The sequence below is a fragment of the Peromyscus californicus genome, unplaced genomic scaffold, assembly GCF_007827085.1.
Source record: "Peromyscus californicus insignis strain IS unplaced genomic scaffold, ASM782708v3 Scaffold_7__1_contigs__length_154581171, whole genome shotgun sequence".
NCBI lineage: Eukaryota > Metazoa > Chordata > Mammalia > Rodentia > Cricetidae > Peromyscus > Peromyscus californicus.
In genome coordinates this window covers 643,247-657,763 of record NW_026294595.1, presented here as the reverse complement: position 1 = coordinate 657,763, position 14,517 = coordinate 643,247, and the positions used below count along the sequence as shown (strand labels likewise).

The following is a 14,517-nucleotide window of genomic DNA, read 5'->3' as shown; positions in this document are numbered from 1 at the left end:
GATGTTTATGGCTTCACTGATGGAACCTGGAGCAGCCAGCACAGAGACATCCTCACCTTCAGCCTGGTAAGCTCAGTGGACATACTTCCAATAGGCACCCAGCATTCATTTCTATGCACTCAGGAGCACTCCCTAGTTAGGTCACCTATGCAAATTATTTACCCTCTTTGGGCTTCAGTTTTCTTATTTGTAAAATGGGATTACCATAGTACATACTTTACTGGGTTGCTCTGGGGAGTGACCTCATGGATGTCACTACAGTCTATGTCTACGTCAATTATTATTTTGGTGCTGAAACTGAACTTGGGGTATCACACTGAGCTATACCCCTCCATTCTTCCTAGACTGTTACCTCATACCCCAGGAAGCTCACAGTTCACCATTACTTAAGAAGCCACTTAGATATTTGAAGAGCACTGTTTTAAATTTTATCCCATGGAATGCTGACTCAACAGAACTTCCATGGAAAAAAGTAAGCAAATCCGATGATCAAGTAATTTTGGTACAACCTGGTTGGGCTAAATGCTAAGACTTTCCACAGCCTTGTCTATGCAAAGGAAGTTTGGGAATCTGGGAGGAAAATAAAGAACGTGGCATTTCCTCTGTTTCTGGCCAGTTTCTTTTTTGACAGAGCCTTGGGGATGTCAGTGCTTTTCAGTACGATTAGGTTTGGCCTTTATAGACAGTTTACAGGATTAATCTTTCATTAGTTGGTTTGTTTTTGAATAGTGAAAGGTTCAACCAAAGGCCGTCTGTTCCTAAGCTTTGTTACAAACTCCATTTGTGCTCAGAACTGCTGAAGGAGCAGGGAAGCTCTTGTAACCTTGGTATCAGATAGACCTGGATTCAAAAACTAATTCTACTGCTTGATATGTGTCATCTTAGGCAAGTGGCAAAACTTCCCTGAGCCTGTGCGCTTCAGAGCAAAAGGGATGACAGGGTACAGCGCAGGTGGCCATAGGGTGTGGCAGTCACTAGGCAGCCAGTGCATACCCTTCCTGCACCTGTTTCTATCTGCTCCCTCTTAAAGACACCCCATTACCTCCTTCTGCTGTGGTCTCTTTGTTTCAAATCACCTCTTTCAAGCCTCAAGGGCTCTTTGGCACCTTATGCTGGGCATGGAGCATAGAAGACAGCTGGGTGTCCCTGTTTCACGCAGAACAAATTAATAGACTGAGGAGACTCCTCTGGCCTTTATCTTGCCATTGAGGAGTCTCCCTCTGTCTTTACAGCCGTCACCCTGCCTGAGTGTATGAGCAAGATTACAAGATGGTTGAACTTTGGAACCGGTAGATCTGGGTTTAAGACTTTCTGTGTTGCCTCTGGCCATGTCCCTTGACTTTTCAGTCACTATTGCTCACATCCTACATAACTTATAAAGAAGCCTTATTGGTATTCTGGAGAGTCGGGTATTAACATGCTAGATCGCCGATAGGCAAGGCAGGCCACCATCATGCAGCACACTGCTGCCTCTGATACAGCTGAGACTCAGCAGGTGGACTTCTCCTCAACTCCAAACTCCTTCCAGTGGCGCTCCAGGGCCCAATGGCTTCCCCAGACTCAATTTCTTCCTCATGTTCTTTTGTTTTATAGGATCTTGGAACAAGCTGCAGTGATGTGTAGTTCTCATCTTGGTGACTTTCAGAACCATTCTCATCAGGGAAGCCCCTCCTTTAGGTTCTTACTACCTGTCCCCATCCCAAGTTACAACACTCTCCTTGCAATACTTCACAGGTCTATGTATCTCCACCACGCTATCCCCTAGCTGTGCCTTTTTTCTGGCCGGGAACCTTGTGCAAGTCTTTTCACCATTCTCAACCTTAGTTTCTTCATTTACAAAATGAGACAATGGTCCTTAAAACTCATGGTGGTCTAGGTTTGTGAAAAAGCAACACAGTGCCCGGCAGACAGCAGGCACTCCCTGGCTCCTGAAATTCTGGAGCAGATCACTCCTTGCCAGGCTCTCAGCAACAGAGATGGTGGTGCTAGCTATGAGCAGGAGTCCATGTCTCAGGACACCCGGCCATCCCTCCCCCGAGTCCCAGATAAGCTTCACAGACAGACGGCATGTGCAGAGGATTCACATTTATTGGTTCAAATACAATACCTAATGCTTGCTAAACATGCATTTCACACTAATTGGTCACATTTTCACAGGTAGTCAATTCACAGAACAGGGCCCACCCCTTGCCAGAAGGCAAGTGTGGGAGGTAGCAGAGGGCCTGAGTAGCCTGCAGAGCCCGCCAACTATCATTTGGTCATGCAGGGTTGATGGAGCCAGGCTGGCAGGCAGCCCTTGGCCGGCCCTTTGGGAACAAGGGCTCGGAGACATCCTATTCACTTGATTCCTACACAGGACTGTGGGAGGACTGGGAGGTAGCCTAAGGCCGGCTCATCACTTGCCATCAGAGCCCCTGAAATCCAAACCATGGAGCGTAGGAAGGTCTCTTCCAGGGGTGGCTTGTCCCTAGCTGGGCAAGTGGAAAGAACTCCCCAGACACTGCCCAGACATTACAATGCAGCCACAAACCCCTATCACAGGCCTGGGATGGCAATACAGACAAAAACACCAACAGTCCAGGGTTTCGTTCCCGACAGAAACATGTAAACAGCACGGGAGCTACAGTATTCTTTTCCCACAGGAATCCTGAGAGAGGAATCGACCAGGATGTCACTCATGAGGTAGTTTTTTTTTTTTTTTTTTTTTTTGGTTTGTTTGTTTTTTTTTTTTAAATGGAAATTTGAGTCAAAAACATTATTACCTATTATATTTTAGCTAAGAAAAAAGGTCACCCAAGAGCAAGAGAGCCCTTTGGCTGGCAGGGCTGGCTTCAGGGTTTAGGAAACTAGCCTCCACCAGTAGCACTTTTTTTGGGGGTTTGGAGCAGGCCCTGGCCTTTCTCACACTTCCATTTAAGCCTACAACTGATACCCAAGCAAGCTGGGGTCTATTTAGGGCTACAGTCTGAGAAGAGGACTTGTCCTGGGCAGAAGGGCCAGGCTTCCCATGAGCACCATAGAGACTCATGTGTAGGATGATCAGAAGTCTTGAGGAAGGCCAGACCTAACCAAAGAGGCAGCTTGCTTCCAGGTCAGTGGACTGTAGCTTCGCCCTCTGAGGAAATGGTCAGGGTTTGACTCTCTAGTCTAGGGAAGATGTTACTTGTGGCAGCCAAGAAAGGGCTTTCTGGGGACCCTTTAATTAAATACACATCCCTGAGCTGTGGCCCCAGAAGTGCCTGCTTCAAGGCTGACCAGTTTCCAGCACCTGGTGGGATGACTGCCGTTTTTCATCCTAAGACATAGATAAAACACTACTTCATGGACACTGGGCATGAGGAAAAGGGAGGAGGACCAACAGCAGAGGGGTGTGTGGGTATTCCCATGGATCAAGGTGGGGGAGTCAGTTAGTGGGTTTAAAATCAAAGTTTAATAGAAGGGCTGGTCTGAAAGACTAAATTTCTTAAAAACAGCTGCAATAAAAAAAAAAGTAACAAGGAAAAACCACGAAGAATAGTGTTACAAAGGCAGAGACACAGAACGTCTGCTCGGTTTTCTGCCCTATGGGAGGCCAGGGCCCCTTTACTTTGGCTAACCTTGGCCACAACTTAAGAGACTGCCTGCTGCCTATCTGTCCCATTATTCAGGAAGTCAAGAACAAACAAGAGAGGTGCAGGGCAGCAGACTAGACAGCTGGCTCAGACCGTGGCAGCATGTACTTCCCTGAATAGTGGGGCAGGTCAGAGGTAGGCTGATACATGTGGAGCGGACAACTTTGGGTGATGCCTCTATGTTCTCCTACCCTCCTGGTTCTATGATCAGGACAGGGAGGTTCCTGACTGCCCTCTTCAGCTGTAGGTTGGCTCTGGGGACAGGGTGTCCTGAGCCAGGTGGAGTGCTTTGAGACGAGTTGTAGGGAATTTCTTCAAACTTAAGGGTGAGACCACCAAACCCTGCAAAGGTCACTGAAGGTCTACAAAGGGAGTCAGAGAACATGAATTACAAAGCTCCAAGAATCCAAACTTTTATCTTGAGTCAAGAACACATACAAGAAAAGGAAAGGGAAGCCTGTATGTTTTGGCATAATGCAAGGAGGTGGATTCTCCTTTTCAACATGGCTTTTAGGGCTATATTTTTTATGGTGAAGAATTCTCACTCAAAGTGAGTACTTTTAGTGGCCAGGATCAGAGAGGACAGGAGAGAGAGGAATGAGAAATAACGTGCACAAATTTTTCCTTCTTCCACTAGCAAAAAGGCTGCCTGTTAACCAAACATTATGGGGGAAAAAAAAAGGCAAAAAACAAGCACACCAAACCTCCCCCTCCAACCTTTCTCTGTGTCCTTCAAACCAAAATCACAAATACATCTAGTGGCTGACCTAATGTCTCCACGCTGCTAGCTACACTCCTACCTTCTCCTCATAATACCTGAGTTTGCAATGCAGCATAGTCACTTTACCCTGTTTAAAAGAAGCCCATGTCATAAAAGGACTGGGTGCAGAAGACATTAAAGGCGGTCCACAGGTCAGGCTCCAGCTCAGAACACACAGCCACTTGGCTCAGAGATTCTGCAGGGCTCTTGGCAATGAAAGGGCTCTTTGTTCTGTGGAATCTGTTGCAAACATTTGTAAAAATGGATTTGTACAATGGCAACTTGCAGAACCTTTCCCCCACTCTACAAATTAACACCTTGCTCTGTTTAATACTTCATTATTGGAGAGACATGTTCTTGCCTCATCAGAGCTTTGACATTCAACACACCAGGTAAGATGCTAATTTGAAAAGAAATTTCCAAAACTAGCAATTTGACAAATGGAGGTCTAAGCAAAAGAAAGCTGCCGTACATAGGTGATGTCTCTGAGAGGTCTCTCTGATTCTCACCTTGAGGAACACAGCTGAGACTCTGACCTGGAGCCAAAGAATGTGATCTGGTTGGTTAAATACAAAATTTGAGGCAAACAAGAAAAATATTGTGAACTTAGAAACAAACATACACATCAACACACAAATATCTTCCCACCAACATGTGAAAAATATTCCGTCTGGAACTTTCCTGAGGAACACATTTCTTTTTTTCTTTCTTTCTCAGAGCAGCTGGGGAATAAGACTGAGAAATAATGCTCTGAACTTTGGACATCAAGGGACATTAAGTGTCACTTTGTGGTACCCGTAACATTTTACTAGAGAGAAAAGCTCTAGTGAAGACTACCTAGGATGCACAGGATGTGGTGGCCTCCTATGTGAACCAGGCTTCATTGGGGTAGAGTAAACAGTTCCTGAACACAAAGGCTCAAGGAGATACTTGTGGGTGTGGCAGGCCAGCCAAGAGATGCAGCCAGTGGAGCACCTGCCTGGGGTGCTGCTGTAGGAAGGCCTGGTGTGGGCAAAGAAAAGAAAAGCAGCTGAAACAACTCTAAGACAAACTTGGTGTAGTCCTAACCAAATTCTGGAGGGCAAGAACTCTTCTTAGAACTAGGTGGGGCAGGCAGTAAATCACAACGGCTCCAGGCTGCATCTGTAGAGGCAGCAGGCAAGCCCTTAGACACATGAGGTAGTTTAAAGCCCCTTTCCCTTCCCGGTACTTCTGGCTCCATGCCTCCAAGCCTTGGTAGACCAGACCACTGATGTTAGTTGAAGGAATAGCTGGGTCTTGGCTTTCTGTTGTAGAGCCCTGGTAAACGGATCTCATTTTGGAAATAATAGGAGAGCTTACAACAAAATTTAGGAACCAAGTCTCTGGTTCTTTCTACTGTTTAAAAATGGTAGTTTTAGCAGAGCAGTGGTGGTGTACACCCTTAATCTCAGCACTTGGGAGGTAGAAGCAGGTGGATCTTTGTGAGTTTAAGGCCCGCCTGGTCTACAGAGTGAGTTCCAGGACAGCCAGGGCTACCCAGAGAAACCCTGTCTCAAAAACAAAACAAACGAACAAACAAACAAAAAACCAAACGACAACAACAAAATACAAAACCAAAACAAGTTCAAGGTTTGGTTCTGAGGATAAGGTGGGGAGAGAACAGGGGCTTCCAAAGGAGTCTATTCTTTCAGTAGGTTGGCCTTCATCCCTCTACCCTTTGAGAGAAACAAGTTAAAGGAGAATAAATCAGAAATGGCATCAGATCCAGAACAGGGCATTTTTCTGTCACCTTTCTAAAGGACAAGGAGTCAAATTCATAGCAGGGAGGGATGGAGTCTGAAGAAGGTAGGCCTTGGTAGATCTGGGTCAGGAAACTAGGCAGCTGTGAGCCCCAGGTTAGCTGGGAGGCAAGTCCTATAGACTGATTTATTGTTAGGACTCTGCCTGGATGAAAAATTGACAGCAGCATTCAAAAGACAACAGTGTGTGGGGTGGGAGGGATGCAGCAGAAGGGAGGAGCAGGAGTTTCTGCCCTTTAGGCTTGTGGGATGAGGTGATGGTTAATCCTCATCAAACATTGAGGATTAAAATAAAAATTGCCTCTCAAACATCCTACCCGCCTCTTTAGTATATCTCCCTATACCATTTTGCTCTTTTGGCATACTCTTTTACTTAGTAAGTCTGTGGCTATAAAAAGGCAGTTTGTTCTCTAACAGACAAGTGTACATCTGCTGAGGAATTGTGGAAAAGGTAGGGATGGTCATATCCCGGTTTCCATTGAGGTAGTTGTCTTTGTCAACATTATGGAAATAGTCGTCTAGTCCATCCCACCCTTTCCCTCAAAATACAAAAGAACTATCTATAAACAATGACAACACGGTAACATTAAACATCTTCACATTCTGTAAACTGCAAGGAAATGCATCTGCTGCATTCACACAAAAGCATGTGCATCATGTTGAAGGCCATACATTCAACTCTGTCGTGAAATAAATATATAGAAAAATGAGGTTAAAAACAGACAAACAAACAAATTCTTCTTGTGATGGAGGTAGCTGTTCCACAGTCTCCATCTTGGTCTCTCTGGCTCTTTCCTCTGGAGCCTGTCCCCGCCCACCCAAGGCACTGCGAACACCTGAAGCAGTGCAGGGGACAGGTCACTCCTTCACTGCACTTGTCTTGCAGGAATGCAGCACCACCTTAAAGAGGAGGGGCAGCTGCTCCAGGGGCACGTTCACCATCTTTCCTAGGTAAAGGGAAGAGAGGAATTAGCAGCGGCTACTAGCGAAGCCTGTCTGGTCTATTCTCAGGCTGCTGGATCTCCTTAGTGTAGGACAAGGGCAAGACAAGTATCAGGAGTACAGCATAGGTCATAAGATTAGATAATGTCAGGGTGTCTAGGCTCACTCTTCCATCTGCTACACTTGTTCTATGCCAGCCAGTTCAAAGCATTGTCTCATTCAAACTCATAATGTTTTTGTGATTGCCTTTTACCCCATTTTACAGCTGAGGATCTGAAATGGAGACGGAGTCCTACTTGGCTCTTTGTAGCTAAAATACTATAGGAAACTTGCTTCCTGCCTAGCAAGTTTCTCTCTAGCATTCTACAAAATACTGCTCTTCAAAACAGAATAACTGATTAATGAAAGTACTTGGGTAGTAAAGGGAAGAGTTACAGGGGCAAATAAATTTGAAATGTCTGGAGATAAAAGAGTTTGACAGGTTTTTTTTTCACTGATGACTTCTCAGAGCATTAAGCATACAAACAGTGTAAGTGAAACATCTATGTAGTTCTCCCTAACAGTACCGTAGAATCACCTGGAGGGCATTAAGAAAATACTGATGCCTGGGCTTCACCCCATACCAATGAAATCAGAATGTCTGGAGATGAGGGAAAAAAAAGCTTTTTTCCCCAAAAGCTTTCCAGGTGATTGGAAACACTGCTGCCGGGTCCAGCTCATATCTGCTAGACTGCTCTGTGGCTCAAGAAATAGAGAAAAAAAGACTGACATGTTTGTTGTGGGAGATTTATACATTGTGTGAAGACATATTGCTGTGATTGGTTTAATAAAGAGCTGAATGGCCAATAGCTAGGTAGGAGGTATAGGCAGGACTTACAGACAGAGAGGGGAAGTAGGAGGAGATAACTGAGGTGCAAAGGAGAAGCCAATGAGACATGGAGGGAGTCAGACATACAGAATGAAAGAAAGATAAACAGCCCTGAGGCAAAATGTAGATTAATATAAATGGGTTAATTTAAATTATAAGAGCTAGCAGGACAAGCCTAAGCAAAGGATGAGCTTTCATAATTATTATTAAATCTCCATGTCATTATTTAGGGCTGGTGGCAGAAAACAAAGTCTGATTATACATGTTTTCCTTCAAAAATTGTATTGCTGAATTTTACAGAAAAAAATCCCAGTATAACCATTACCCCAATGGGTTCTGGACATCAAAAACAAGAATCCTCACTATGTGAAGTAAAGAACAATAAGGAGCCAAGGTTACACACTGAAACAGACCTACTAACAGTCAGGAGCTTAGCAGAGGGCTCAAGACAGACACAAAATTCCTTTGTGAAACACAGGAGCTTAAAGGTGCCACTTTATATGGCCCTGGAAAGAGTATGCGAAATCCTATGAGACAAAGTTTTTTAAATTGATATATAATTCGCATATAAAATTCATTATCTAAAAGCATACAGTTCAGGACATGAAGTGGAGACTCTGAGCTTGCTTTCCTCATCCACAGAACACCTGTACACAATAGGTACTTGGGACACGCCAGTTTCTCTTTTCTAAAAGGAAACACAAACTTCCTATTCCAATAGAACTTTTCTGAGGGTAAGAGTAGTAACTCCTTCTGCAGCTGGTGATGGGCCTGGAATGAGTATCCTGTGAACCCTGCTAGTCTCAACCCCTTCACAAGCTTGGAGAAGCAAGGAAGTGTTGGAAGCCTGGACTCAGAATATTACCTGCAATGTATCGGATCTCTGGCAAGCACATCATAAGATCAGGAAAGCGGTTTGGTTGATGTGTATATTTATATTCAGTAAAATCCTGACAAATGTACCAATACCGCTTATTCAATTGTTCCAGCTGTGAGGCACTGGTCAGACCCCTGATGTCTGTGAAAAAACAAAACAAAACAAAACAAAAATCACACAGGGAATAAGACAGTAAACACCTTTTTTTTTTTTTTTAAATGAGAAGTTATTAAACACAGTTATAACAGAGATCTTTTCTCCTTTTGATGTGAAGAAACTAAGATCTGGATAAGGTAAAAGAAATAAGATAGAAAAGAAGTGATAGGCAAAGAACAGTCCTTTGTCTGAGCCCTAAGTGCTAAGCTGGATATCTCAACATCATATCAAGGTCTTTTTTTTTTTTTAATTTATTTTTACATGCATTGGTGTGAAGGTGTCAGATACCCTGGAAATGGAGTTATAAACAGTTGTGAGCTGCCATGTGGGTGTTGGTAATTGAACACAGGTCCTCTGGAAGAGCAGACAGTTCTCTTAACCGCTGAGCCATCTCTCCAACCCCAACATCAAGGTCTTAATACAGTGTGTGGTGGCACAAAACAGGCACCAGTGAATGTGGAACAAGTGGCTAACTCTTTACCCAACAATACTTCACAGTATCATTGAAGTGGAGGTTATCAGAAACATTGGTGATATCTACAAATTCAAGAACCTGACATGTGCCATCTCCAGTGTCTCTGTGTTTTTACTATTCTATTTTGATTGTATGTATGTATGTATGTATGTATGTATGTATGTATGTATGTCTCTATCTGAAGTACAGGAGATGAATAAAGCATACAGTACGTAACCCAGCCTTTGAGGTCCAGTACAAATTTCTCCTCTAAGAAGTTGCTACTCATCTTCCCCACATGCAGTACAATTCATGTTTGAGTGCTATCAGAGTGTACATTCTTTAGGGACCTGGAGGCTGGTCTGTTTTTTTTCTCCTCCCCCCACCCACCCCTGCCAATGTCTTTAATATATGGTACAGGGCTTGGCTAGAGAAGGTATGTAGGTCACCTGATAAATGCATGACAGTATACAGACAGGAGTAAGAGGCCTACCCAGTACTGGAGGGTAGAGTGGGGAGTAGTGGTAAAAAGGAAGGCCGGGATCAAGTCTCTGGATTGGAAAACAGAGCTTAGTAAGACAGTGCTTTCAAAGCTACAAGGAATAAAATCATGCAGGCCCACTCTGGGAATGGGACATTCATATGCTACTTTTGATAAAAAACAAACAAACAAACAAACAAACAAACAAAAACACCCATTTTCCTTCATAGACTGATTACCAGCAACTACCATGTGCTCCTTGTTGGCGAAGTAACTATAAACCAACTAGTCCACCACTAGTGTGTACCACCACTCTTCCCTGGAGCATCAGAGCAGCTGCTGGTCTGTCAACCACAGCCTTATCTCTAACAGTTTCATCAGTCACCCTGCTCTTCTTCAGTTGCTGGTAAACTTGGTACATATTTTAAATGACGCATGTTCTGTCCTTGGTGTCTGTGTTTAAATGCATTAAAACTGACTAAACAAAGGGAATCCTCTTCCTTCCTCTGTGAGTTATAGAGATTGTGGCATTTAGATTTCAAGAGAAAAAAATCCAAAGCCTTCCTTACACTGTAGAGGAGCAGGGTGATGACTAGGGGGAGCGTAGGCCTTCCAAGACTGATGGTCACGTGGTGACACAGAGTCTGTGACAGTCCTGGGGGTGGGAGGATGGGGAGTTGTGTGCATGTGACACAGAAGGGCAAGTGCTTACTGGCAAAAATAAATACTCTTCAAAATAAATAAAACAAACTGCTGCCCTCACTGCCCTCACCCCACCACTTGCTCACCTTGATTCAGGAAGTTAATTGCTTTCATGCAAGCATACTCCTCATTGCTGACCTTTAGCTGATGGAACTTGTGATATAGGTAGATGAGCCGCTCAATCACCTCCATCCCTTCATCACTAAATCTGGGGAACAAATACAGGTTTTTACCTAGGGTACCGATACCAGCAAAGGCCAGGAAGGCAGACAGAGATTATCTACGATGGGAAGGAAACTACAGGGAAATCCATGCTCTGCTGGGCAGCCAGTGTAGATTATGCAACTGTTTCCAGGGTCCTGGAGTCAAGTAAAACCAGGTTCAAATCCAACTGCACCACACACAGCTCTGAGAGTCTAGGAAGGTTATTGGATCCCTGCAAGCTTTGAGATCTCCCTCTGCAAAATGTTTGCCTGTTTATGGGGTAGAAACCAAGAAGAATGTGACAATATTAAGATTCAGCTTTTGTGGAGATGCAGTCTGCAGTATCAATGACAGCTGCCATGGTGACTCTATGAGAGCCTCAGCCACAGTGTGGAAAACGCTTCAGTTATATTTGTTTAGGTTCACTGTTTCTAGCAAGGCTAAGATTATATACAATAAAATAATCTTACTGGTATCCCTGACTTCAGTCCAAAGGGGGAGGAAACACTTGCTGAGTCTTTACACCACAGGAGCCTTTGTGCCGGGCACCTTCTGTTCATTCTCAACCCTATCAGCTAGGTGAAACAATCACTATCAACACAAGATGAGAAACTTAGGTTCAACACCGAGAGGAGACTGGCTCACCAACACACAGCTAGTTGGTGGTGGGATGAGAACCTGGAGCCTGAACTAGCTTCCCGAGGCTCTTCCAGTGTCTAAGGTGGTCTACTTAGGCAAAACAGACAGGCTTCATCAACTATTTACATTAACTTCTTTTTACCTGATGAATTCTTACATGACCCCAGGTACAAAGGTAATAAAATAGGTATACAAATCTAACACTAATAATAAACCACAGTGAAATTCATCTTATTTCTACTCTTTTTATGTGTTGGTGTATGTGGCATGTGTGTGTGCACATGTTCATGTCTGTATATAAGGGGTATATAAAGCAGCAAAGGTTGACACTGGGTGTCTTTCACTATTTCACCTTATCTTTGGGGAATAACAGTCGCTAACTGAATTTGAACCTCACCACTTTGGCTAGAATGGCTGGCCAGCAAGCTCTAAGGATCTGCCTGTCTCTGTTCCCATTCAGTGCTGTAGTTACAGACATTCACAGATTTTTACATGGGTGTAGGTACCTGAACTTGGGGGTCCTCATTCTTGCATAGCAAGGATTTACCTACTAAGTCATCTCCCCAGTCCCAGATTCTTCGGCATGTAATTTTACCATTTACAAAAGATAAAATCAAATTTGCAGACTAATGAGATGGATATGCTTGTTATTTTTCCATGAAGAATTAAGTGGCATCCGAGTATTTGACACTGTAGAACATACAGCAAAGTTTTTTTCAGAGCTATTTATTTATTTATTTTGAGTCAAAGTCTCACCATATATCCCTAGCTGGCCTAGAACTCACTAAATAAAACAGGCTGGTCTCAAACTCAGAGATCTGATTGTTTCTGCCTCCTGAGTGCAGGATTAAATGAGTGTTCCACCACATCTGGCTTAATTGATATTTTGATCTTATAACCATCAATGGTTTAGTATGAAATGGCAGGGTTATTTCAGAAATTGTTGAAAATTCTGTCCTAATCCCAAGTCAAATTCATTCAACAATTTTTTGAAATTAAATTCAAGGCAGAAACTCAAACAGCAAACTTTGTTTCTTTAAAAATAGGGTCTCATCGCCGGGCGGTGGTGGCGCACGCCTTTAATCCCAGCACTCGGGAGGCAGAGCCAGGCGGATCTCTGTGAGTTCGAGGCCAGCCTGGGCTACCAAGTGAGTTCCAGGAGAGGCGCAAAGCTACACAGAGAAACCCTGTCTCGAAAAACCAAAAAAAAAAAAAAAAAAAAAAATAGGGTCTCATGTAGCCCAAGCTGGCTTTGAACTCACCATGCAGTTGAGATAGCTTTCAATTCTCCTGACTCTATCTCCCAAATGCTAAAGTTTCAAGACATGTACCACTACATCTGGCTAAAATAAAACTTGATATAATCAAAAAATATGTAATTTGACACTTAAAATAATGAGGATTGATGGTACCCAAAGTTTTTGTTTGTTTCCCATAAGTAAACCATCATGTCTCCATAACAGCAAAAACTGCAGTGACATGGGACCTGAGTGAGGTACCTCAGGCATGTGTGGTATGAGGGCATGCACAATTCAAGTGAGCTTCCAAAACCGAGGTGGCACAGAAGCTCTGATCAACACGGCCAAGTGCTGCCGAGATACCACAGATTCCCAAGAAGACACTGTAGATACCACAGGGCGTTTGATTTTGAATTAATGTTTGCTTGTTGAAGTTTAGAAATCTTTTAGTACTGCCACTCTTCACTTCAGTCACACAGTGTCGTTCATGGTTGTGATACATAGTTTAGGAAGCTGAGCCCCAGCAGAAAGAACTCAAATCTGGCCACAATTTCTACCTTAGGGCTAGAAAATGAGAACTCTGGAGGTAGAACATGTTTTAAGTAAAGAGCCCCTCAGTTAGCTGTGTGAGCTCCTGTGAGTTGTGATGGCTAATTCAAGTTCCTCATTGTTCTAACCCAATGGCTTTTATGACTTTATTAATACTTTCCCAGACTAATAGACAAATTCATATTGAGTTTGTTTAACACCCCTACCAACCATTCTACCCCATGTTGAGTGCTGGGCACTTTTCAGTATTTTATATATATATATCCTTACCCTCCTAATTAAAAAAAAAAGTTACTAATTAAAATCTCCTTTGTTCATGTGTGGCAAGGCTCACAGTGGCCACTGACTGTGCTCCTGACATAAAGGGCCTTTCACGGGCATTATTTTCCTGACAACTTGGGAGATGAACCATATACCTCTTTATTAGGATGAGGAAGAAGAAAGAGGTGACTCTCTCAAAGTTATACAGTAAGAAAGAGGTAGGGCTTTTGAATTCCAAGCATAGGGGCTTTCCCAGGGCTGTACTACCTACCCTGTCAAATTCTTAAGTACGACCTGAAAAAGTCTGCCACATGCTAACATGTGAAACCTTAAGAGCTTTGTGTTCCCACAGCAGCTCATTCTGGGGCCTGGCCCTAGGAGGTGCTGGGTACTTCTGTGCCGCTTGCACGATGAGTCTTGGAGGAAGCAGCGTGCCTAGGGGTGAAGACCACTCCTCATAAAAGTACTTGCTGGCTACTTAAGTTGTTGAGAAAGAAAGGGCCTCAATGACAATTCCCTGTAGTATCTGCTTGGAGGAGTAGGGCGGGGATAAGTTGAGGTGGGGTATAACAAATAAGGCAGGGAGAATAGTGCTGACATCTGTCTGGTGGTTGAGCAATGCAGCAAGCACAAATAATACTCAGTCCCTTAATCAGCAGCCCCTTGCCCCAGAGCTCACTATGGCATGGCAGGACCTGCAGGTGTGTGGCTATCATCCAGACCCTGACCTGGCAGCACCAAATCTGCTCCTGGCTGTCTTGGCCTGGGGGACACAAAGGAGCTCTCAAGTGCTCAGGCCTGTACATATGCCCAAGCTCTGCCCTTTCTTTTGGGGACAGCACACCCCTTCTCCAAATATCTTACAAAAAGCAGCCATCGTAGTCCCTTGGCAGTGGTCCCCACTCATTCTCCACAGCTTAACTGAAAAGCTTTCCTCCACACCCGCATCCCACCCTTTGATAAACAAAGCTGGTCTCTGTTCTACAGGCCTGCT

At 44.0% G+C, this 14,517-nt stretch overlaps 1 protein-coding gene across 7 annotated transcripts in view; it reads right to left on the bottom strand.

The window, feature by feature from the left end:
• LOC128100403 (nuclear receptor subfamily 6 group A member 1) overlaps positions 1-14,517 on the bottom strand; it is a 257,953-nt gene that overhangs the window by 46,604 nt on the left and 196,832 nt on the right. For 3 of the 7 annotated variants that reach the window (XM_052722533.1, XM_052722532.1, XM_052722531.1), the window contains 3 exons: positions 10,719-10,840; positions 8,828-8,980; positions 2,071-7,099 (listed from right to left, as the gene is read on the bottom strand). In XM_052722533.1, the coding sequence (XP_052578493.1) occupies positions 7,011-7,099; positions 8,828-8,980; positions 10,719-10,840 (364 nt within the window). In that variant the 3' untranslated portion in view covers positions 2,071-7,010. Of the gene's footprint in view, positions 1-2,070; positions 7,100-8,827; positions 8,981-10,718; positions 10,841-14,517 lie in introns of those variants that run through there. The other 4 variants (XR_008214784.1, XM_052722537.1, XM_052722535.1 and 1 more) reach the window with 2 other exon arrangements.